Below are 26,120 nucleotides of genomic sequence, written 5' to 3'. Positions count from 1 at the left end.
CAGACTGAATTATTTGTGAAAATGTGTGTGTGTGTGTGTGTGTGTGTGTGTGTGTGTGTGTGTGTGTGTGTGTGTGTGTGTGTGGTAATAAAGAGAAATGCGCCGTCACTCGCGGAAATATGATTGCTTTTATGGCATTTTCTAGCTTATGTGTAAACATCATGCCTATAGTCATTTTTGAAGGAACGAGCGGGTTTGATTTTGATTTATTTTCCATGCATAATAACCTGGAGCCCACCTGAGAGTTTTCCTCTGATCGTGAGCTTGTTTGTTTACACGATCAAGGCCAGAAATGATCAAAACAAATCAAATAACCAGCATCATATGCTTTGGTCGGCCAATATCTGTTTCTGTTTCTGCAGTTATAATTCCAGTCAGAAAACAGAAGCAAGTTTTTTAGTTGTCTCAGCCATTTGCCTAAGACTGTAAGCTCAGTGACTGAATGGTTGATTAAGACTTTGGTTGTCAGTTTTAGAGAGGTAATGTAACATCCTCAGTTGTAAAAATTCAAAATAAGATTATGTCAAATGAGATGAAGTTGATAAACATGACATGTAATTAAAAATTAAAATATTTGTATTGTGTTTGCAGAACTGATTCGATTTGATGCTGTCGGAGATAATGAGGGTGAAACGTTACCTTAATGAATTAGTTTGTAGGATTCTAAATCTGCAAGACTCAAATGGGTTTGATTATTCCTTTTTCATCAACTGTATTTAAACGTCACGTCGTGTACTCTCGAACGTGACTTTACAAACTGGGAAAAGGAAAAATGTATCTGAATATGGAAAAAGACAATAGCTACACAGGGGAAAAGATGAACTAAGGAAAACGGAAAACCATTCGGATGACCATGAGGATAGACGGGTATATGTGATACAGACAAAACTGTATACATTTGACTAATGTTCATTTGTGTTTTAGGAACATGAATTATGTTAACGCTGTAGTAAGATAACAGGATTGAGCTTCTTTGTTTTGTGTACTTGGTAATTAAGATTGATGTACATAAAATATACGGTATATGAGTATATATGGGGAAACTACATTAGGTGATGCCTGTCTGGGCAGCATTGGGCATAAAAGGCCCTCTCCTTTTACATCCACTTTCCAGAAACTTTGGAATTGAATTAGAGGGACCAAGCCCGCTGCTGTTTATTATGGAAGTGAATGCTTGGGCTCAAAACTCCTTGTGAAGACTCACCAAACTCTGGAAGAGTGGGCAAAAGACACTTGAGACTGTACCTCACACGGATGTCACATCTGCTGTCAATGAGCAGAGCTGAGGAGCAAGCTCAACTAACAAGAGGACACGAAGCGTTTACACTGTCTAAAGAAAAAAAAAAAAACACACTGCTAGAAAGGAGCTAAGATCATCCTTCAGTTGTCATTATCTGAAACATGATTTTCAAAATACACCATATTAGGTTCAAATGTCCATTATTTTTCTTATTGTCTCCCGGGTTTTCTGCACTCACAGAGCTGTCCTAACCCTCTCCATCACTTAAAAGCCTACTTTGCCCACCTCTATCCAACACTTTACTTTAAAGTGCACTCTATTAGTTAGGACATTTGAACATCATCTCAAGGCAGCATCTATTTCTGTGGTGTGTGTGTGTTGGTTTGATATTGAAAACACGGAAAGAAAAAAAAATCTGAGCTAATGGATCTTCAGCATACATGGACAATGCTACTTTGAGACATTTTAAAGTTATCATTTGCATGTTTTGGAACTGTTAATGGACTCTTCTGTTGTTTTGAAGAAGGCTGACATGGAGATGAGTTACCTAGTTACTAATCTTTTTTAAATTTTCAGTTTTGGAGTAAAATATCCACACCGTTTCTTTGTTGCTCAAATGTTGGTTGTATCAATTATTTTCATGTAGCATTAATCTGTATGCTGCTAATCTGAAACTGGTAATAACAGAGATAAAGTTCCGACCTGAGGGATCAGAGTTGTTCCAGCTCTGGCTGCCAATGCCATCATCTGGGCTGCTCCTCGAAGGACAGTCTTTCTCCTGTTAATCAGAATTGGATTAGAAAGGCTTTATCATTGCTTACCACTTAGAATGATGAACAGTGCCTCCTTGAAAATTCCTGTCTTGCATTAATCGAATAATGGATGCCATCCACAAGTTTCTATTTAATTGCTCTAAACATAGCTGTGTGCATGCAACCACAGGGAATGCTTTCAACCTGTAATGGAACACGAAGCCACAGCCACACTTTTCAATCGAAGACAATACGGAGAAATGACGATGAGGTTTCAATTTCAACGGTTTGAATAAACTTCGCTGCATCTTTAAAGAAGTTTGTGACATTTATTAAATGGAGTAGGACACTGAAATGAGATCAGGACAATCAAACTTTGCGCAGCCTCTTTTTCTAGTTATATTGGCTGTGTAATTGCAAAATCTTCCACTGAATTACAAAGTCGTCACCCAGGAAAGGGGGGGGGGGTACTATTCTACCTCGCCCACAAAGGTGTTTGCATGTTTATTTATTTATTTCAAACAAATGACTCTCCTCACCTCGGAGTCTGCAGACTAATGGTAATTGCTCTAGCCCTGCTGGCATCAGTGCATCTTGTTCATTTGCTCCTATTGATTAAAACTAAGTGTGCAAGGCACCATTGGCGAGCAAAAGCGAGAATCACCCCTCTCCCCGGTGACAATTAGTATCATCCAGCACGTAGACATTTGCCAATTCTCATGCTGGGAGAGACTAAACACAGATCATTACAGGGGGAGGGTGGCAAGAGAGAAAGAGAGCACTCAGGAAAGTCAGAGGGAGCCATGTTCAATAATAGACTAGAGAGAGGTTACTGTTGTGTCAAAGGGGAAGTTCTTTTCAAGATACATGGAGTTGAAAAAGAATGATACCCTTCCAATTACAGCAGATTTCTTTCAGTTCTTTTAATAAGTAATAAATAGAGAAGGGTAACTATGTGGTCAGACAGAGGTCTGAATCACCAGATTTGTGTTTATCTCAAGATAATGAGACCACACGACCAGTGATGTGCCTGTCAGCAGCTGAGTACATTGTTGAAATATCCTTGAGAATACCAACAACAATGAATTTATGATAAAAATAAAAGAATAAAAACATGGTCTTAAATAAAAATGATGACTTAAAATCTGAAAATATCTCATTTGAATTCAAGTAAACAAGACTGCGAGTCTCACAATGCATTCCATTTTTAGTGCTTGACAGTAATAAAAACTATTTAGTGACCAAGTGGTACAGAGGTGTTGAGTTCTATTTTGTCAAATACAGTCTATATAACACCAGATCTAGATGTAGAATCTGAAAACCTGCCCTTGGAGAGAAAATACCCAAAAAACCAAGGTAGATCCCAGGATAATGTCAAAAGCCCAAATTTTAGTTGAATCCACACATGGCTCATTTGAAAACACACCATTATGTTCACAATAATGGAAACAATAGAAGACAATGTGGTTGCAATAACCAGCTGTAACCAGGACTGACAATCAGCTTATTGCCAAAAAAAAAGAACATTATTTACTATATATGCTTAAAGCAGCTTTAATTTTTTTGAAATTTGAAAGCAGACCAATTCAGTCCATATGGCCAATAGTGGAATAAAAATCCACCAAGTGCCACTGAGGAAATGGACCACTGTATAAGTGGAAAATAACACAATATGCTATCAGACCAAACAGCTAGGCCTATCAGTTGCTAAAGAGGGGCATATGTGCATACCCAGTAAAACCAACATCGGTATCAGTACCCAGAAACTACGGGTTCGTACCTCTGTGGCCTGGCTGTGTATAATACCATGGCGTTGAGTTGTCATCTTTTCAGTCCCATCTCGGACCAGAGTGAGGTAGTAGCCGCTGCCAAAACATTTCTTTAGGAAGAGTGAGGAGCCAGAGCAGCGCATCTTGCCGTGGGAGATGATGGCTATGCGATCACCTAAGATGTCTGCCTCATCCATGTGATGAGTGGACAAAATGATGGTGCGACCTGCAGAGAGGCAGAAACAGATTCAATCAATGTCACCTAAATGCGCACAAAAAGAGTGTGTGACGGTGCGTATACTTGCATGCGAGTCACAGACAGTGTGTCTGAAGTAAAGAATGAAGACATGAGATTGCAATTATATAAAAAAAAAAAAAAAAAAAAGTGAAGGCACAAATTGGAAATTAAAAAAAAAAAGATAAAGAACATTTCTGAGGCATCTTTCTCTTTGGACCTTGTTTGATTTGACAACAGTCATTATGAAAAAGAAGCCAGAGGAGAAAAGATGCCACGGATCAAAACAAAAATGTTCAAATTAAGCCAATATCGCAATCTGTCTCTGCATGGTAGTCACTTTTCACCTTACTGCTGATTCCACTCTGTTTGTTAACCATGCTTATCCACATGGCAACAAACCAAACTCCAGAAGAGTGTGTGGGTGTGAGTCTGGGACAAAATTAAAATTATGATAGAACCCACCCAAAGCCTACTATCCGGCATTTCTATGAGACCACATTTTATTTCAGCACTCCCTTTTGTGCTGCGAGTCCTTGGATTTGAGAGGCATCAAACTGAGCACAATTGCACTGACAACTACAACGTGCATTGCAAGGTTATTCACAGGTGTTCTAATCCTTTCATATCATGCTGTATCAGATAACACGTATTAATTATCACATACCCCAGAAATCATAAAAAAGAACCAGATCTGTAATGAAGTCACAGCATGGTCGTGTCGCTGCAGTTGACGTGAAAGCAGTATCACAGAGTACTGAGTAACTTTTGATCCCATCGTGTTTTAAAGCAGAAACCAATGCCTTTATTATTAAGTGACAAAGAAAGAAACATGCTTAGATGTCAGTGACTTTGAAAAGACTGTGCTAGTTCAAGATAATTACAGTTTTTTACAGTTAAAGGACCTGTGTGTAGAATTTAGGGGTAATTTAGAAATTGAATAAAATATTCATAAATATGTTTTCATTGGTGTATAATCACCTGAAACTAAGAATCATGTTTTCATTAGAGAACGAGCCCTTCATATCTACATAGGGAGCCGGTCCTCTTCCACGTTGCCCCGCCATGTTTCTACAGTAGCCCAGAATGGACGAACCAAACTGGCTCTAGAAGGGGCCTTTCATGTTTTTGCATTTCCTGAAGGTCACCGTAAGGAAAAGGTGAGGGATCTGGTTGGATGGAATTGCCGCTTTGTTGGTGCAACACTTTGCTCAAGACTTAAATATCTTGTCACGGTGAAAGGATGAATCCTAATCACTTTGGTGATCCTCTGACTTTTCTTCTAACATCAACATTAGGCTGACATTTGTGGTTAGAAATACAGTGTCTCAACAGCTACTGATCAGACATTCATGTTCTTCTCAGGATGAACTTTGGTGAACTCTAGTGACACTATGAGGTAAAAATTACGGTTGTATTTCACTCGATACTCCAGTAGCAAAATCGAATTGAACAGCAAGTATCAGATTCCAGCATCAAGTACTACAGGTGTGTGATAGGTGTGTCATATCAAGTAGGCTATATTAATGTCAAAACATGATAAGAAGATATATACTTAGTAAGTAGCTGACTGGATGGAGTTTTCACCCTTTCTTTGCTGAATGTGTCAGTGTTTACTGCAAAAGGTCAAGTCCTCTGCTGAGCATTGCGGTTTTTTTCTTGTTGCTGTGAATTTGTATCTTCGCAGGTCGTATTATCCCAGGGACAAGGACACACTCAGAGGTCATTAACTGCAGCCCAATGCAGCCATTTTGCTTGGCCGACTGTTTCCGCTCTCTCTCCACCGCTCCTCCTCTTTCCCCTCTTTTTGTGCCCTGCCACCAGCTGAGCTGCTAAATCCATGCTTTCTCAGTTAAGTATTGCTGCCTTATGCTATGCCAAGCAAGTCTGGATCCCTTTATATAGAAACTCAACAAAATGCCCAAGTTGAATGAATACCCACAACCTAGTCAATTTAATATATGGGGGGAAAAAAGCTTTGCTTATGAAGGGGGTGGGCTGAGGAGATTGCTTGAGGTTTAGTTTGACTGAGCCAGCTCATTTTGTATGGGATGCTCAAACTCACAGATGATTTTCCTGGGGATTTGTTGTGGTTTACAAGCAAAAAAAAAAATAATAATCAAAACGCACTGCATCATCCGTGAGTTGGGAGCAAAATAAATGTGTTTGGACTGCAGATGGCCCACAAAGGTATTCTGATTTATAGTGTGTTGTGGTGCATTACAGCACAAAGTGATATATCAAATGGAGTTGGGTGTGTTCAGGTAAATTGGTAGCACTCGCACCACGTACAGCAAAGTGAGGCTGGAAATCTGTTTTTTGTTATTTAGCTTCCTTCCCTCTAAATCAAGCTGATAGAAATGGATTTCACAGTGGTTGAGTAAGGCTGGACAGATATAATGTACACCGGCAGTGAGATGAATTACTGGACAAAACTGTATTAACTGCTGTTTGTGGCAATCAATTCAGATCAATACATTTTTAAATTACCTTGCAGTTTACAGCCTGTCCACTGAGTTTAAATAAACAGATGGGCTTGTAGTTTTTATTAAAAGCAACCCAATACAATATAATAATACATTTAAAAAAAAAACTGTTAGAAATTCATTTTCAATGCCAGGTTTTGTTCACTACAAGAATTTTACTAAATGTTTTGAAGAACACTTGAATGTAGTCTGATCGATTGGCACACTATGCGAGTACTGTTTTAAATGTTATATGATGTTCCAGGTGCAGTTTAGTGATTACAGCTTGCTCCTGTCTTCCCCTCCCTCCTCTACCTCATACTTCATTGAAAAGGTCTGATTTTTAACACATTAGCATTTTTCCCAAGGAATCTAAAGAATGTCTTTTTTTTTCCGTCATAAATCGACTTATGTAAGATCGCATGCAAGAAACAAAGGCTGATACATTTTTACGCCATTTGTACTGCACCATTGGCTTCAACCGTATATTAATCTGCATTCTTAGAAAAAAAAAATGCATTAGGTATGCTACTTGAATTATTCTCAACTGCCAGAGAAACTCTAAAATGCATGCAACTGCAATCTGAGTCTACAATAAATGGAGTTGATACAAACATCCAGCTTGTATTTCATCAGTAAATTTGTTTTCAAGGTAAGTCTTGGGAGAAAGCAAACCATTCTGCATATTGCCTAGTTCTAATGATACGTTCAATGTAGCCTAATTATGTAAATTCAGTCACGATATCGATAAAAACTGCATAAATTTCTCTCATGCCATGGATATTATTGTTGGAATATACTTTCCTTCATGTCAAGACTGTAGAAAAGTTTTTGTTGATATATTTCAGAAGAGTGAAACCAGACATTCAGTGGGAATGAAAAAACAACATTTACTTGTTTTAGTGTTCTAATAATAATGTGTTCCACAGTTTCTTTGCGCTTCTTGTTTCTCACAAAGTGAACCGCCTGCCTACATGTGACAGATTGAATCTACGCCTAAATGCAGCATTCACTGTGTTTTCAAGGTGGGATTCTCACTGCTATAACATATGGCTACAATATATTGTTTATGGCATATTTGGAGGAGCTCCTTCATGTAATTTAACTGTGTAACTACTGATTAAACCCTTATAACCAACTTGGGGAATGTTAATGTTTTTACTCTCAGTGATTACATGGCTGCTGATACAAGCTGTTAAAATGAGAAATTTAGTAATTCCGTGGGAGAAATCCTCAGATATAACAAGTTTCATTAGCTGTGTAATCTAAAATATACTGGGCTGTGTATGTACATGTGCATCTGCAGTATGTAAAATAAAATGTCACTGCAGTAATAGAGCTATGTGAGATTAAAAAAAAGATCCTTCCAGGGCACTGGAAAAGGTTTGTAAGTTGGTAGTTATCAATTATAATCAATAAATTAGGTGATAAAAAATGATGCTGCTGCAGCAAAAACATGCAAAGCTGAAGGCACAAGGCAGAATGTATAAAATGTATTATATGGATATCATCCTTAAGGCCCATTTTACAACATAATGAGTGGGGTAATTTAATAGTAATCAACTTCCAGTAATGGATAATAATTAAAAATTCATAATTTGCTCATTTTTACTTCAAATCCTCACCTTCTACAGTCATTTTCTAAAGACACTTGACAAAAGAGATATTAAAAAGCCACCTCAAATGCAAAGATAGTAGCATTTTTTATGCACACTCCCTACTTATTACAAGGTATATCAAGCGAATTCATCTTAAACATACACTGAGGGCTTAATTTAAACTATAAGTGCATGCACAGTTTGTCCATGTTCGTTTACACCTCAAGCTCTCATCAACCAAATAAGCCCCTACTGAATTTAATGACAACAACATACACTAAGGGCAATCTGGTCAACCTGTCTTTGTGAAAAACCTGCACTGTTAATTATCTATGAAGAACCACAATATTAAGTCCAATTTCAGCCTTCAGCTTTTTCACACTAATAGACTGCCTGTAGCCTTTTTTGCTTAATGACAAACCTTAGTAACACTGTGGCGCAAATAAGACTGGAGAGGCACAAAACATGACTCATTCAACCAGCCTGAATGTGGGTGTTCTCATTATAACAGAGTTATCTGCGGCTCCCAATTGGAGTGAAAGGACTTGATTAGAGGGAGAGAAGCTAATGACACAGTGAGGGCTGAATGTCACTCAATGCACATTAAACATTTAGACATCTGCTGAGAGAATGTGTTCCTATAATGTCTATGTCCTGCTTACAGCCACTAGCAACCACAAAGTATATAAGGCCAGAGAGTGACAAGCTGACTGATATGGCAGACAATTAGGGACTCTGTTAAATAGCAATGTCAATTAAAGCTTCTTGGATTCACTTGTCTTCACTTGCATTTCAATCTGTTCCAGTACAAATTACAATTTCTCTCCACCCACAATTGAGTGTCACAGAGAGCAAGGCTAAGAAAATAACTGCTGCTGCTCTAGATGGTTCATTACCTTAACAGCTCTCATACTAGATACATTTGACTCTTGTCAGTTAAAAGTTTACCTGGAGCCAGGCTCAATTTTGAAAAGTTTCTTGGTTTGAAAGAGATCAAACATGTGCTCAGTGCATTCCAGTCAATCCTGCAAACATAGGGGACTTCAAAGCCTCTAGTGGAGCCTTGGTTCTTAGCACTGATCCCATACCTTGTTTGTACTTTAACAGCAGTTCCCATATACCCCTGCGGGCATAGGGGTCCACTCCTGCTGTAGGTTCATCTAAGATGACGATTTTTGAGCCGCCAACAAATGCTATAGCCACGGACAGCTTCCTCTGCATGCCACCTAGAAGACAGAACAATCTATATCAGATACAGTATCTTAGATATATTACATCTTGAACATGTGCTTTTATGGCAAAGAATGTACAAACTGCAGCTGACACAAAATGGATAGCCATCTTTGTCCTGGGTGGTAGACAGTCTGCCTCTAATAAGTGAAAAATCCGACACAACCATCTGTCAGCATTATGTTTGGAGACAGAATTGAGGACTGATTATGGAATAAATGTGTTGAGATGTACCTCTCCGTGTTTTATTGTCTTTTGCATGGCGCAAGATGATTGATGGCAGGGAAGTGGATACACCTTACTACGGTTATTCCAGTCTCCACTCATAGCCAGCTCTTCAAAATGCATCCAATGTAGTGCTAATGTAGTGGAAATGTCAGCATAGATCAACCTTGAAAGTCATATTTCAGTGATTTCGCTCACAAGCAATCCGTGACTGGGGACAATTTATCAAGCAGGACTTGCTCATGCCCCCCAGACAATGAATTACAACTTGTGACACACAGGTACAGCGCATGTGTACGTTGAGACAGCTCCATGCACGTGCGCTGGCAGAGGAGCGGCGCAACAGCGCAGCTTTCTCCTGCATAGAAAGGATAATCTACAGATGATATTCCTTCCCAGGGGGAATGAATACGGCGAGCACACAAACTGATGCGCACATCAAAAACAAAATTTACATCTCAGCATAATTTCATTCAGACCCTCTGAGATACACAAATCCAAAAGATGTCACGCATACAGACACACCTGACAGGTTCTTAGCAAGATCCTTCCGCTTATGTGGTAAACCAACATCCTTAATCATCTGGTCCATCTCAATTTTCACCTCATCACGGTTGAGTCCTTTCAGCCGAGCGTAGAAGTAGATGTGCTCCTCCACTGTCAGCCTGAGAAGGTGAAAAAAATATCATAACACCCATTTGACTGACATATGAGGAGGCATGAGTGACCAAAGAGGGCAATTCTTCATATGTATTTGTTTGAAATATCCATAGTGTCACATTAACAGCATTTTGCTTGACGATCCAGCTCCAATCGAACTGCAGTTTTGTGAACCGCAGTTATATGTCGTAATGTCTACCTCAATGTTTGCATGAATATTTTAACTCTACTTAATACAGATGCTTTGACTGTGTGGGATTAATATTAATGAAAGTAATTTGCAGGTGCTGAGCCATAATTATGATGTAGGACTTGTGTCGAGTTGCAGTCGTCAGTTTGTGGAGAGAGAGAAATAGAGGGGACTCTAAAGGTGAACTGAATAATAGCCAGGAATGACGCTATTAGGAGAAATTTAGTGGATGGAGTGAACCGAGTTCATTTCATTTTTTAGCATAAAAAGGTAAAGTGATAATGATGTGTTGATGTGAAAAATAAGCAGAGACTGAGCCCTCATTATACATATGATTAAATTGCTCTGTAATGATTTTTCCCCCCTCTTTCTTCTTCTTTTTTTAATAAACCAGAGGCAAAACATGATTACACTAATGGCCAGTTGAGAACATGGATGGATGGCTATCTGCTAAATTCACTCACTCATTAAATAAGACATTGTGCTGTGGGCACATTCCCAAATACTTCCGGATTCTGTCCATGTCAGTGTGGATGTCATATCCATTGATGAGGGCCGTGCCTGATGTAGGCGGGAACAGTCCTGTCAGAATTGACCTACAGAGAAAAAATAAATAAATGAGACACAAATATCCTGATTACATTGGAGATTTGCTGGTTGCTTGGAGATTAATTTGGGTTGTTGATTTTTACATCATAGTAAATAATCATAGGGAAAAGGAGAGTTCCTACAACTTAGAAGCAGTTGGTTGAACTCTATTTATTCCTATAGACATTTTGTCCAATGTCATCAACATATTCTAATTTAATTATCATAATGAATGAGAAAAGATTTTTCTGTCACAAACAGTGAAAAATGGAAGCAGCAATTTTCTGCTGTATCAGATGATTTGTCCATATCATCTCCATTAACTTGTCCTCAGTCTCAGGCCATTAATAATGTATTAATCACTGACAAGCCTGAGCAGAAAAATACAACCATAAACCACACAACAAACACCATACGAAAGATCACAACAGTGCGAAAAATGAGACCAACATTTGTTTAGACAAAAGTTCTGCATACCACCAAAAAGCAGAAATACAGTGAAACACTGAATCTCACAGATAGATAGATGCTCTGGTATCTCTCTGCAAATGCATCCACACAGCGCGTCAGTGTGTGACAGAGTCCTTCCCCTGTCCTCTCTGTTATTGTGCTCTGTAATGTTTCGTTACAGTGGCTCAGAGCGGATGTCTTCCCTTCAGCCCTTAGTCTTGCATCACTTGCTCCCTCTCTCGCTCATTCTTTCTGGGCCACTGGGTTTCATTTATTTGCTGTCATCCTAAACCCCTTCCAACCTTTCCACTATTTTTTAAACAGCAATTAGATAACTCTCACTATCAACACAACAGCTGACTGTGTGTGATAAATGTCCTCTCAGAAGATGTCACTCTTTGAAAGCAGTGACCACTGAATTAATGTAGCAACAGTACAGTCGGCATTGTGTACAAGTTAGATTAGTTGCACCCTGTGAAATTACATGAACACTGAGCCAAGTGGCAAAGCATGGGAGAAACAGATAATACAACTCACATTGTGGTTGTTTTTCCAGCTCCATTGTGGCCAAGAAAAGATGTGATCTGATTCTCGTAGAAGTCCACGCTTAGTCCATCCACAGCAAGCTTCTTTCCGGTCTTGTAAATTTTGACAAGATTGCGGATTGAGACCCCCGCTTTCATATTGGGTGGTGGCTTCTCCAGATATTCTTTAGAAACACATGCAAACAAACAGAGAAACCAGCATAAAAGGAGTTCATTTAGATTTATCTAAGATATAAATGTCTTCTGAGGACACAAACAACGACACAAATAAAACAAGACTAACACAAAATAACAAAATCATACTTATATTTATTGATGCTGCAAGAAATTTATCTAAAAATGTTGCTTTTCCTCTTAAATTCAACTTATGTGTGTGAATATTCCTTTAATGTCATATATAGTCAAAAAGTAAAATGAATACACAAGATAATAACTTTAACAAAATAACTTTAGCTCACTCCCGTTGATGTTAATTGGAAATTAGTTTTTTAGCAAGTTCCTGACTCGAAACTCACCTTTTTTCCCTTCAAAGCGCCAAAGTCTATTATCACCCAAAGTGATAAATAAGGTGCTAATGTTTGTTTGCAACCCATCCCAGTTAACTTACACTTCTCATTAGAACTATGTTCCCATTAGTACACGAGCGAGCTGTTGAGAGTCTGTCAGGTACATGATGCCTGAGTGGGTTACTTTATAGTTACGCACCACAGGTGAGGATTGAAAATTATATGGCAGTTTACCATTATGTACTCTGGAGTCCTTCAGCAAACCGGGGTCAACGTCAGTCACTGAAGCTCTCCCACACCAATAAGATGCAGTGAAAGGAAAGTACCATGGCTTAGGGATTCCATATTGGCCTGGGATTGAGCATGGAGAACATTATTAACATTTTAATAACGACTTGGCTTAAGGGAATATGGTACTTTACAGTGTAGGTTTCCTCTTGACAGCCTGGCACAACTCCTGTCTTCTTTTAATTTGAGTTGAGAAGACCATTAAGACTAGCCTGTTAGGATAGCAGCAATTGGCTATTGATTTGAAGCTAGGCCAGGTGAAGGGACGTCGTGCAAGTAAAATAGAACACTAAATCTTAGCATCTGTCCATTTTTTAAATTTAGCATCACCTCTTCAGACAGCATAAATTAAGTTAGTAGATATTGTAGTGTACAAATCTCCTCAACAATCATTACCTGGAAAGACATTCTCAATGTACCAGGTGAGCGTCCAGTAAAAAACAGCATCAAAGAGCATCATGATGATGGACACAATGAACGTGTAGCGTTCGCCCTCTTCTGGACTCTTGCCAATGTTGTACCACTGAATACCGATGCCTTGCTCCTCGTACTTGGAAAAGTTCTCACAGCCGTAGCCAAAGGCCACACAAGACAGTAAACTCTGGGAACAAAAGATGTAAGAGAAAGTTAAAACATCAATAGTTAAAGAAGTAGTTTGACATTGTGGGGAATTACACTCATTTGCTTTCATGCTCAGAGTTAGATAAGAAAGTTTATACCACTCCTCAAATAAGCTGGAGCCAAGCAGCTGGTTAGCATAAAGACTGGACACAGTCAGTCTTTAAACAGATTAGACAAACAAGATATAAAGCGTAGTTACTGAATTACTCAACCTTAAAGGTACTGGTGGGCAAATTTTGTTACATTTCAAAATGGTAAAGCTAGCCGTTTCCATCTGTTTACAGTCTTTATGCTAAGCTAACTAGCTGCTGGCTCCTCATCTGTTGACAGAAAACTGAGTGAGAGCATTTCCTGAAAATGCATGTCCTTTAAAGTTATGCAGTATTGCCTCAAAGAATATTTCATTATACTTGTATAGTGACAGCCTTTGATTACTGAATTCAGATGACTTAATCATGAGAGATATACTGTTACCACCCACATCACACACATAACTGATTAGTGAACTATTGCAGCAGACAGAGGAACAATATCTACACAGACATCCGCTGCTTTAATTGCTATGTTGCCTTTGAACATCTCTGAGGACTTCAAATTTAGTCAGAAACAAAGATGGAGACTAAAATGTGTGTGCTGGAGACTAAGATTTGTTGGCTCTTTCATACATAGGAAATTGCAAATGATGTGTTGCCCATGAGACATCATCTGCCATGGCCTATCACTCAGCATTGCCATGTTGCCTGCCAGCTGTTTTATCACGCCTCATTTGCTCACAGCATTTTCTCTCGGGCAGAAGCGGTTGCTGAAGCTTCAGAGACGAATCATCGTGGATGCTGTCTACCCGATGCTACATTACCAGGAAGAGAATCTGAAAAGCTCTGCAGTAACGCCAAACCTCTAGCCTGGCTACTAACACTGCTGGCAACTTCCTGTGTTGTCTTCCACTGCCCATCTACTGCCAAGCAATCAACAGTCAGTCAGGAGATGAGAGGTGACAGCAGGGCTAGTGGGCACCCATCCTTGACCTCTGTGTGAACGGCTGACAAAACGACAGGAGCTACTCTTTTCGCTATTGTGAAAAGGGCATGAGTTGGGAGGCGGACAAGCACCCTCTATTGAACACATGTCAGCACTGCAGATTTAGCCACCATTCAGCTGGCTGCAGACAAAGAACATTGTTAAGGGTTAGAGGAATCAGGGTGCCCGCTCTGTCTGAGAAGTCATTTTCCAGGACATTTTTTGACAAATGGAGTTGGAATGACGGACAGGGATCACAACAGAGACTAATGCGTTTCTGTCTGAGGAAATTTCATTTAAAAACTGTTTGAGTCAGGTCTTGCATGAAAATGTCAAGAGTACAAAGTCTGCCTGAAAATTGTTTCTCAGAAGGAATTGGATTTTGAAAAACAAAGGGGAGGCATGAGCTGCAATAATTAACAAATTTATCAACAAGTAAACTGATGGAAAATTGGCAACTATTTTCATAATCAAGTAGTTGATTATTGTGGGTTCATTTTTCAAGTAAAAATATCAAACATTCTCTTGTTTTAGCTTCTCAAATGTGAGCATTAGCAGCCTGAATATCTTTGTGGGTTGGTCAGACAACATAAGCTATTTGAAGACATCATCTTAGTTGTAGCTCTATATTTAAATCACATTAAGAGCCACAGTACCACAAAGAATATCTGGAACAAATCCATATAGGAAAGTCAGTTGCCAGATGTTGATTAATAGATTAATAGATTAATTGATTTCAGCCAATGAAAACCTGAGCAGTTTTAAATTATTTTGCAGGAATTCTTAGTTTCTACTTCATGACTTTTCCAGGACTGAAAGATTAATTGAAAATATTTCTGGTTTTCCAGAACATAAAAGGACTTCAGGGTCGCTCTTGTTTCCACCTAATTAAAATCTGCAGGTAAAAGAGGGAGAAGTACAGTAGATGGGAAGTTGGATTGTGACTGTGCCCTGTCTTACAGTGGCCCTCTGATACACTGCCTGTAGCTCTTTTTGGCACCGAGCCGCAATCAAAAACTGTTCATATAAATTCAGGTGATCTTTTTGAAATTCTGTTCCGATTAAAGACTTCATTATCAAGGACAATGTCGGGGAGAATTTGTATGCCGCGGCACGGTATAGTTTCATCCGAGCTGGGAGAGAGAAAAGAACCTCTGCACACACATACACGTCTCTGATAAAGTGTGGGGATGAACTGGATAGTGGTTTGGTCAGAGGAACATTGCTCATGCTAATTAGAGGGCTAGAGGGCTATCCATCTAGCTGGAGCAGGGGAGAAAAATCTCAGTGCCAGGGGAGAACCTTGCAATGGCACTTTGTGTAGAGATTAAATAAGGTTTGCAGTACCTTATATGTAAAACGCCTACCTAACCTGCATGAAGTCTGTAGAAGGAAATGGACTGAAAAGTTTCTTAAAGGAAAGGAATGGCATAATTTTAAATTTACGCAAAGACAAGCAATTTCAGTTGATATGTTGGCACTGCTTGTTGGCAATGGCAAGGTTTACAAAGTGTAAGCTATTACTGGCTGCCAAATTTCAATTTGATAACTCAGAAACATGAGACTGTTTGTCCTGCCCACCCACACCTGATACTGCTTCGCAGAAATTGACAAACAAGAAAACATGACCTGATTGAAATTCTCGGAAGATGCACTCGCAAGCACAGCAATGAAGATTCAAGATTTTGTGTGTCTTTGTCTGCGGAAAGGACAGCTTGAGGACAAATGATACCGCCACTGCTGTAAAGGTCACGCAGAAAGGCTACACTGAAAGTTGAGCAATGGTGTACTATTTATCTTTATCCCTTAGAGGATAGGAGAAAATCCCCAGCTTCCTCTGTGCATGTCTGTCTAGTCTCTTCTTTTATGCAAATGTTTCATGTTTCTGTCACTTGAGTGTGTCCGGTTTTAATAAAATTCTTCAAGTTAGTGCCAAAATACGTCAGAACAAGTAAGAGTACTTTTGTGCTTTTGGAGCCTCAATTCAACTCGGAGGCAGATGCTTCTCACATTATTAATCAGGAGACTTGTGCAGACGTTATTGACACCGAGCGAATTTACTCCCTTTCTTAACAACCAACACCAATCAGATCACACCTGTGCATGTTTGGATTTAAAAGGAAGAGGAAATGGATAAAGAACAAACGGCAGTGATTGCCAAAGTGTGATTGTAGTGGCAAAAACATAATCTAAGAATATAACTGAAAACTCCAGCGAGAGCCGACCCTCCTGTATGATAACAGCAGGGGAAGATATTAAAAAAAAAAAAACCATGTCAGCACTAAAGACGGACTTACCACAGCAACCTTGGCCCCGAAACCCATGACGTCCCTCCAGGCGTAGCAGAGGATGTGCGGCAGATAGAGGACAAAGTAGATGAAGCCACCGCACGCTGCTGCTAAGTTGGCCTTAGAGAAGAAGACGCTAATGAAGAAGCACTGAGTGATGGTGGCCACACAGAACACCAGCAGGAAGACAAAGATTACTGAGGGGTCACTGTACTGCAGCACTTTCCCATACTGTGTCAAAAGAAATAAATTAGAGATGGGAGAAAGACAGAAATGTGAACATCTCATTCAGTGTGAAAAAAAAACACAGAGAAATATCAATCAAACATACAAAAATTAGAAAAATCAGATTATAATAGCTGAATTTTAAAACACAGCAGAGTAAAAGGTGTTTGAAATTGGTAAAATATTGGAAACATTTTTCCTATGGACTGAAATTCACTTACATTATCTGAAAGCCATTAAATGTGTCACTCTTTTACTCTGCCGGTCTGAAGGAGGACCCTTCTCTAATTTTAGAGAGCTACTTGTGAATCCATCCATTCTCCCACATCGCACTATGATGCTGATGTCTTCTCCGAGCCTAATTCAAAGAGGCACTTGAACTGTTAGGATAATGGTGCTATTGTAATGGATGCAATTATGATTAAAAACCTTATAGAGGACACTGTTACATGGAGCCGTATGAATGTTCATTATAGAAACTCTTCTAAATTTGCACAGGCTAAATGAACTCTAAAATACAACTGCGTTAGCGTCAAGTAAAATTATCTGATTTTAGTGCTTGGGTTTCACTTCAGATTAACATCTTCATTATTTTAAACAAAAGCCTCATTAGTTCATGAGGCTCGATGGCCAAAACTCTCCAAAAGTAGTGTTGGGTTCTCCTTGAATCACTGTTTAATCATTTTGAAATCACCTTCAGGACAAGGGCAAGGAGCATAGCGCTGACTGCCAGCGGAAGCACACAAGACACTGCCCAGCTCAGCCAATAGATGGCACTTCTCAGGCCCATGATCCTCACTGTCTCCTTAAGCCTCGCCTCTTTCTCAGCAACAATACCCTTTATGATCATGGCCACAGAGTAGATCCAGGCTAACGTCATATATAAGGGGAGGGAGCGGGCCAGAGACCGGAGGAACCTGAAGGGTGAAAGATCCAGACCAGACAAGATAATGACCCCCCGTTTACACCTGGTATTAACGCAAAAATCTGTATCTGCCTGTGTATGATTGAGTCTCAATTTGCAAATTAGGGACTTGTCAAAAAACATGGTGCAAGTTGATATGGGGTTTATGTGTTAGCAACACATAGCATTCGTATGGAGATGTATCTCTGACCACTTGATAAATTTAAGTCCAGTATTCACTCTCCTTTTTGGGTCTGCTTTTGTTTCCACTACTCCCAAAGGAAATATCTGTCTCTTTAGCTGCTAAATGCTACACTCTTTGTGTTTGTATGCTGTTAGGTGCTGGACAGACAATGTCCAGAGGGTTTGTCAGAGCTTTTTTTTGCTGAGAGAGCCAGCCTGCTGTTGGAAACAGGCTTAATGAGAGGAGTACGATGGAACCAAAGCAGCAAAATTGTGGCCATAAAACCCAAAAAAAAAGATCTGAAAGTGGCTAAAACATTGTGTAGAGCTGAGGTGAACTGCACAGTTTGGGTTCATCATTATAAGCAAACCCTTTCACATAGCATGCATGAAGTTATTGATACGCTCTTAATATAAAACTATTAATTAGGACTGCTATTAAAAAGCAAAACTGTACAGACTGCATTTACACCTGGCTGAGATGTTACCACACCGCCAATGTCATTACAATGTATTTAATTTACACCTTGCATTAACATGTTTTTCCTTTTCCAGAGAAGACTCAGACTTCTTGTTAGTACCAGGTGTAAATGGGGATAAGTCTGCTGGCAACTGATACACACACACATACACACACACACACACACTGACTCACACACACACACACACACACATTTGCAGCAGACATTACACATAAAAATCCTACACTCAATTTTACATTTGGTGTTACACAAGGTGTTACTCTCAGTTACACTTGGAAATGGCAGTCATTGTATCAAAAGTAAAAGTTCTGTTCATACAGGATCCTAACAGAGTTATGTATATATATTTATATCATTGTATTATTATTTTATACATTAACAATATTGTATTATTACCTTGTTATCATTGGTGCAACAAAATATAAATAGCAGTGTGAAGTCCATGACCACGTAGTTTGTCAGTTTTAGTTTACATTCATTTGTAGTTTTTTTTTTTTTTTTTTTACAACAATGCATTATATTTTGAAGTACAATATTTATGGGGTAAGTAAGTATTAAGTATTAAGTATCACGTAATGGATGAACTTAACTAAAGTACAAGTATTTCAAAATGCTTGAATGCAGCACATGAGTAAATGGACATGTGATGTTCCACCACTGCCCATTTCCGGCTCACTAATGTCTCATTTTATTTATTTTCTATCCTGCATGAATTTATGATTGATGAGACGTCAATAGCTATCTTCCAACTGTGAAGGTGGTCCGTGGCGCTGTCATTTGCATTCTTTTCTTAGCGCCGAGTGTTGCACAACAAATTAATCAAATTTTAATGACCGATTTCTAGTTTGACAAAACATTTGGAAGGGGGTTTCATGTTGTCAAAACAAGGACACACTGTCTGGGTAGAGGATCAGCGCTGGTGTGCCTTGTATTGATCATCTCTGATTGGTGTTAGTTTTTGTAAAGACAATCTTGATTCAGCTGGTTTGAGATGGGAGCCAAGTGTGGGAGCAGTGCAAATATACCAGGCTGGTTGCCACATAATAAATGCATTACCTACTCCATAATAGAAGAGAAAACAAGTGTAAAATGGCAGAGGACTCAGGTGCAGATGACAAAACTGGTTGTTGTCACACCTAATCCAGATACAGCCTTATGATAATTACCATTTGATTTGCTATTATTATTAATGCGCTGAAAATGGCTGTGAAATTATCATTTAGAATGGGCCTGTGATCTGAATACACATCGTGCTTGCAGTTGCTCCTCCAAGGCACTCAACTAACTCAATTTATTGTTATTAATGTTTACAAATTGTTGATGGCTTGCAAACACATTAGGCTGATGGGGAAATTACATTTCACCCAGCTGTTCAAATATCAGTTTTTATTTACCAGCAACATTTTCCAATTAAACTGCAAAAATTGATTAGTCTGATCTGAATTAACCATCCTTTTTTTTTTTCTTTTTTTTTTCATTAACAACGCCTACAAAACAAGGAGTCATTGACGGATGTGCTCTATCTAAAAGGAGACCAATATAATGTTTCTACATCATATGTCATGAAGGGTCTCCCCCTTTTGTGCCTCTTTCCTAATCGATTCTAAAGCAGAGGATCATTTCAACAGATAAGCAAGACCATTATATGCCACTAAATCACTGATCCAATAGAAGGATCATTATATAAACAACTAAACAACAACTAATTGATTCCATTGTGCATTTTCTTTCCAAACTTATTCCACTGATTGATGATGTCTGACCCATTGGATAATAATGCATAAAATGCCTTATGCATCATAAGCTGAGTGAATTTGAGATAGACTTTGGTTGTCTAAGGCACCGTTCTGTTATTTTTGAACCTGGGTGTTCACATACTGTAAATCTAAATACAGCCAAGAAAATAATAAGCTAAATATGTTTGTTTGTATTTGCCTCACATTGTCCAGTTAACAGTTACTTTATTTTACTTTTTCCATAGCAGTGTGTATTTTCTTCAGCAGTGTGTATTTAAAAAAATACATAAACTTCGGGATTGCAAATTGTATTTTAAACCACACACTCGAGCCCCTCCTTCGATATGAGGTCTTTGGTGTACCACTGTTCCTCCCACTTATGGTTATTACCCTGCAAATTGGATTTGACATAATGTAAAATAGTGTACAACGTTCCAGTGGCCGAAGATAATTAATTTTCAGCTAATCATAGAAATATACAGTACCACACGTTGACTTCTCAAATTACATAACACAAGTCTTTTTTATGTATAAGGCAGAGAGAGAGAGAGAGAGAGGTGATGCAATTAAAGGAAATAAAGGGCAAATACTTCTGGTGTGATTTTAATTGACTAAATTACAGCTTTGATTGCTTGTTCAACTGATTGGCCAAAGTAAGGTGTGATTTGAAGAATCGGGGCTCATGATTTGATTCGGTGATCATTAATCGGTTATGATTAACAACGGCAAGAATACCAAAACACAAAGCATGAACAATTGTCTGACCTCTGACCTGAACTACAAGAAAATCTGACTATTTGGTTGAATACATTTGGCCAAATGATTATGTTCATCATCCTGTTGCTTTGATGAGCTTCACTGTATCTTTTTTGCTTTGTTTGATTTATTTTTAAGTGGAACTAAAACTAGAATGACGAAAAAAAAAAAATCTTACATTTTTTTTGATATTTCTAGAAACGCACCACTTGATGCTGTAACAGAAATGATGCCAGTGGCTAATATTTTATTCCACTGCCATAGCGATTTTCTGCACCATACAGTAATGTGGCTGAAAGAATTAACATTAACATGAGCAAAGATGCATTATATTCACATGTTGATGCTTTGTATTTCGATATCTTCCACTCAGCGACTCTTTTTTTACTGACCTTAACACTGACACTTATAAGTAAACACGGAACTGTGAGCAGAACAATGTTCTCTGTGAACCTTGAAGACCAAAGGGCGCTGTTCTGAATGCCAAGAGCACGCAGCACTTCCTTGAGCCGCAGTTCCTTCTCCAGCACCAGACCTTTGATGGTCATGCACACAGTGTACATGAAGGCCAGCACCAGGAACATAGGGAGGATGCCTCCAATACTCTGGATGAAGCTGTTTGTTGAGGAAAGCAATCAAAAAAGGTCAGGTCTCGACATGGAGGCAACAACGCCAGATGACCACATTTGTATACACACTCAGTTGTCAGTTAATTAGATCCACCTAGCTAAACTAGTGCAGTCTGATACAATAGTGCTGCAATGACTCATCCTTCATGAAGGTTATAATGTACAGTTTTTGTTGAAACTTTGTTAGAGAAATGCTGATTCAACTTTACGGTCATTATGGAAGATGTAGTTTGTGTTGCTGTTGGATTATACTGCATGGCGAGGTATTGATGATATTTATCCTGCTCTGGACAAAAAACATAACAACAAAACAAGCGAAAATTACACATACATATAACTACTTATAAGTGAGTACTACTAAACACACAGTAAGTACTGCTGTATCTTTTCAGAAATTCTAGCATTATACATTTCATGATTGTGCAATGAAATCAAATGTGTTTGATCTATGATGTAAGATCTATGACTCATCAAAACATTGCACTGGAAGAGTGAGCGAAAAATATCGTGGGACCAAAGAAACCGTTTGCATGGATTTTTCCTGCTTGATCCAACACCTGTTTAAAAGTTTGCTGTACACGCAGCACTTCTTTCTCAAATGACTGTACAAAAATACATCATTTACTACAATGATGGCTGCGGATATCTGGAAAAGAATCAGTACCTATTTTGGTAAGCAATGAATTGCTTTCATATCCATTTGTAGCAAAACTGTCAAACATTCAATGCTCATTGCCCTTATCTTACGTCACAGTACACTGAATACGTTTGGATTTTACACTGAGTCAGAGTATAGAAACCGCTGATATCACCTTGGGCTTTGAGAGATGTGATCTGATGTGTTTTTGATGTTTTTATGAAACTTTATTAACAAATGAATCATCAACTGATCAAGAAATCAAGATTAATTGATAATAAAAAGAACTGATAGTTGCATTCCTGATGATATCTAACAAAAAGAAAATCTGTTTTTTACTTGTACATGCTCTATTCTGAAGGTTGCCTTTTGCAATTGGAACTTGCACTCGCTCTCGTAAAGTCAAAGGAAAATGATTTTGCAGATCCTGAAGCATTACAATCACGAGGGACAATCATGACAATTCAAGTTGTATCAATGCAATACAAAGACATTCCGGCATATTCACTTTAACGCTCAGCTAACCTTCATCAACTTGGTGCATCAGCTCAGTCAAGCCATTTAATGCTGTACCTCATGCCAGAGATGATGTATGATTTGATTCTGTTACAACACAATGAGGTGATATTAAACCGGCTTCATAATGCCACCAAAATGCCATGTCAATATCTCCTCCTCTGTCAACATAACAAAGCGCTTCCTTTGCTTTATTACACAGAGAAGGAGAGATATCAAATAGATTTTGACAAAGTATAGATTTCACATATCACTTGTGCTTGCATTTCATAAATACTGGGCATATAGTGAAAGCCAAGCACTGCTCAGTACAGATGCATAGATGAAGCCCGAAGCGAATATGCAGTAATTGGCAGAGCGATGCTCTTCTTTCAAGCCATTTAACATAAACAATTGATCAAAGTACACTTCTAGTATGGAATGAATTTCTCCTGTAATTCTGGACAAGTTATTTTTTAAAGGCCTTGCTGAATTCCTGCCAACTGAAAATGGTTCACTCAAACATCTACTTTGCTTAATTGCTAGTTAGCCCGGCAAAAGAGCTTTTTTCTAAAGGTAATTTTGAATCAGTAATTTGTTTTTGTTTTTTGGGGTTATTTTTTGTCTTATTTTCATTTCTTTTTCAAACAAGTCCAAATTAGTATAAGCATTTATTTTCCCTCTTTTTTTATAATCATACTGCAACAGCTTTCACTTTAATGGATAACTTACCATCTAACAGGTTAACATCACTTGTGTAGGTACATTTGTTTTCGGTTTCAGTCTATGTTTTTGTGTTTGCATTGAGTATAGACGAATTTGTCAAGAAATCAAAAATGATGTAAGTATTGGACGGTCCTACAAACTCGACAAAGAGATAAAGTTAGTTCAACTGGGAACTTGGAGGAAGTTCAGTTATATGAGAACTTGAATGAGGGAGAGACATGCTTTCCAGGACACTTCCCCTGCTCTCATGGGATGGATCATTTTCAAATGAGGCCTTGAAAGCAGCAAGAAAAGAGTTTCTTAAAGTTCAGGCCAAGAGCAACTAAAACTGAAATCCCTTACAAGATTACATATATAAAATTTCTTCTTTCAACTTGGAAATGAGACAGGATTTGACGAGATCACCAAATCAATACACTTCATCAAATGAAGCTGATACATTAGTACCTTTTTCTAGGGAGGTAAGCAGCCTCAAGTAACAACTGCATCAAGTTGAATACTAATTCTGGCATTATCTGTTCCTGATTCTACCCCAACCCCTCTGTTACAGCTGACAGCCTGAGTGAGTTAACTCCTTCTGTGACTTCGAGCACTGGAGGGGGAGAGATCAGTCATGCACACCGTGTCTGACACTGACAACCTTGCCACCAGATGCTCTTGAATTATACATTCGCTGATCGATCAAAGGTGCTTAAGTAACAGAACTCCGGGCGGGTCTGTGTTACAGGGCTCCACTTACATTGGCAGCCTGACCTAAATTTAGGGAAGCTGGAAGACTGATTTCTCAGTAAATCGAGAGATAGTAGAGCATGGCCTCCCCAGAGGCTGGCGTGCTATGCTAAAAAAAAAAAAAAAAAAAAAAAAAAAAAAGGGTCCTTTTTTTTCTGGATTGCCTCCCTCATTGTGTTGCATGCCTGCTCTGTTGTATGAGGAAGCACACAGCCACTGAACTCCTGATTCAGGGAGCACTAGCTATAGTCCTGCCCCTCGTGAATAAGATACTGAGTCAGTCTATTTAACAGTGTTACAAGAGATGTTTTGTATGACATTCTTTAACTTTATTTGTGGATAATTGTTATTGGTGTGGGATTCATAGCACGCCAGCCTCTGGGGAGGCCATGCTCTACTATCTCTCGATTACTGAGAAATCAGTCTCCAGCTTCCCTAAATTTAGGTCAGGCTGCCAATGTAAGTGGAGCCCTGTAACACAGACCCGCCCGGAGTTCTGTTACTTAAGCACCTTTGATCGATCAGCGAATGTATAATTCAAGAGCATCTGGTGGCAAGGTTGTCAGTGTCAGACACGGTTGTGCATGACTGATCTCTCCCCCTCCAGTGCTCGAAGTCACAGAAGGAGTTAACTCACTCAGGCTGTCAGCTGTAAAGAGGGTTGGGTAGAATCAGGAACAGATAATGCCAGAATTAGTATTCAACTGATGCAGTTGTTACTTGAGGGCTGCTTACCTCCCTAGAAAAAGGTACTAATGTATCAGCTTCATTTGATGAAGTGTATTGATTTGGTGATCTCGTCAAATCCTGTCTCATTTCCAAGTTGAAAGAAGAAATTTTATATATGTAATCTTGTAAGGATTTCAGTTTTAGTTGCTCTTGGCCTGAACTTAAAAAACTCTTTTCTTGCTGCTTTCAAGGCCTCATTTGAAAAATGATCCATCCCATGAGAGCAGGGGAAGTGTCCTGGAAAGCATGTTCTCTCCCTCATTCAAGTTCTCATATAACTGAACTTCCTCCAAGTTCCCAGTTGAACTAACTTTATCTCTTTGTCGAGTTTGTAGGACCGTCCAATACTTACATCATTTTTGATTTCTTGACAAATTCGTCTATACTCAATGCAAAACACAAAAACATAGACTGAAACCGAAAAACAAATGTACCTACACAAGTGATGTTAACCTGTTAGATGGTAAGTTATCCATTAAAGTGAAAGCTGTGCAGTATGATTATAAAAAAAAGAGGGAAAATAAATGCTTATACTAATTGGACTTGTTTGAAAAAGAAATGAAAATAAGACAAAAAATAACCCCAAAAAACAAAAACAAATTACTGATTCAAAATTACCTTTAGAAAAAAGCTCTTTTGCCGGGCTAACTAGCAATTAAGCAAAGTAGATGTTTGAGTGAACCATTTTCAGTTGGCAGGAATTCAGCAAGGCCCTTTAAAAAAATAACTTGTCCAGAATTACAGGAGAGAATTCATCCATACTAGAAGTGTACTTTGATCAATTGTTTATGTTAAATGGCTTGAAAGAAGAGCATCGCTCTGCCAATTACTGCATATTCACTTCGGGCTTCATCTATGCATCTGTACTGAGCAGTGCTTGGCTTTCACTATATGCCCAGTATTTATGAAATGCAAGCACAAGTGATATGTGAAATCTATACTTTGTCAAAATCTATTTGATATCTCTCCTTCTCTTGTGTAATAAAGCAAAGGAAGCGCTTTGTTATGTTGACAGAGGGAGAGATATTGACATGGCATTTTGGTGGCATTATGAAGCCGGTTTAATATCACCTCATTGTGTTGTAACAGAATCAAATCATACATCATCTCTGCATGAGGTACAGCATTAAATGGCTTGACTGAGCTGATGCACCAAGTTGATGAAGGTTAGCTGAGCGTTAAAGTGAATATGCCGGAATGTCTTTGTATTGCATTGATACAA

At 38.7% G+C, this 26,120-nt stretch overlaps 1 protein-coding gene across 1 annotated transcript in view; it reads right to left on the bottom strand.

Annotated features, from left to right (window-relative positions):
• The window catches only part of LOC111231607 (ATP-binding cassette sub-family A member 1-like), a 146,165-nt gene that overhangs the window by 74,497 nt on the left and 45,548 nt on the right, over window positions 1-26,120 (bottom strand). Inside the window, exons 15-24 of the mRNA XM_022758766.1 lie at window positions 21,346-21,568; window positions 16,677-16,898; window positions 13,138-13,342; window positions 12,688-12,804; window positions 11,940-12,111; window positions 10,829-10,960; window positions 10,040-10,179; window positions 9,148-9,285; window positions 3,773-3,987; window positions 1,943-2,018 (exon numbers count right to left, since the gene is read on the bottom strand). Coding sequence (XP_022614487.1) covers window positions 1,943-2,018; window positions 3,773-3,987; window positions 9,148-9,285; window positions 10,040-10,179; window positions 10,829-10,960; window positions 11,940-12,111; window positions 12,688-12,804; window positions 13,138-13,342; window positions 16,677-16,898; window positions 21,346-21,568 — 1,640 coding nt within the window. The remainder of the gene's footprint in view (window positions 1-1,942; window positions 2,019-3,772; window positions 3,988-9,147; window positions 9,286-10,039; window positions 10,180-10,828; window positions 10,961-11,939; window positions 12,112-12,687; window positions 12,805-13,137; window positions 13,343-16,676; window positions 16,899-21,345; window positions 21,569-26,120) is intronic.

Source organism: Seriola dumerili, unplaced genomic scaffold, assembly GCF_002260705.1.
Source record: "Seriola dumerili isolate Sdu_G_001 unplaced genomic scaffold, Sdu_1.0 BDQW01000309.1, whole genome shotgun sequence".
Lineage (NCBI taxonomy): Eukaryota > Metazoa > Chordata > Actinopteri > Carangiformes > Carangidae > Seriola > Seriola dumerili.
Note: the sequence above shows the minus strand (reverse complement) of the source record. Positions and strands in the feature narration are given on the sequence as shown.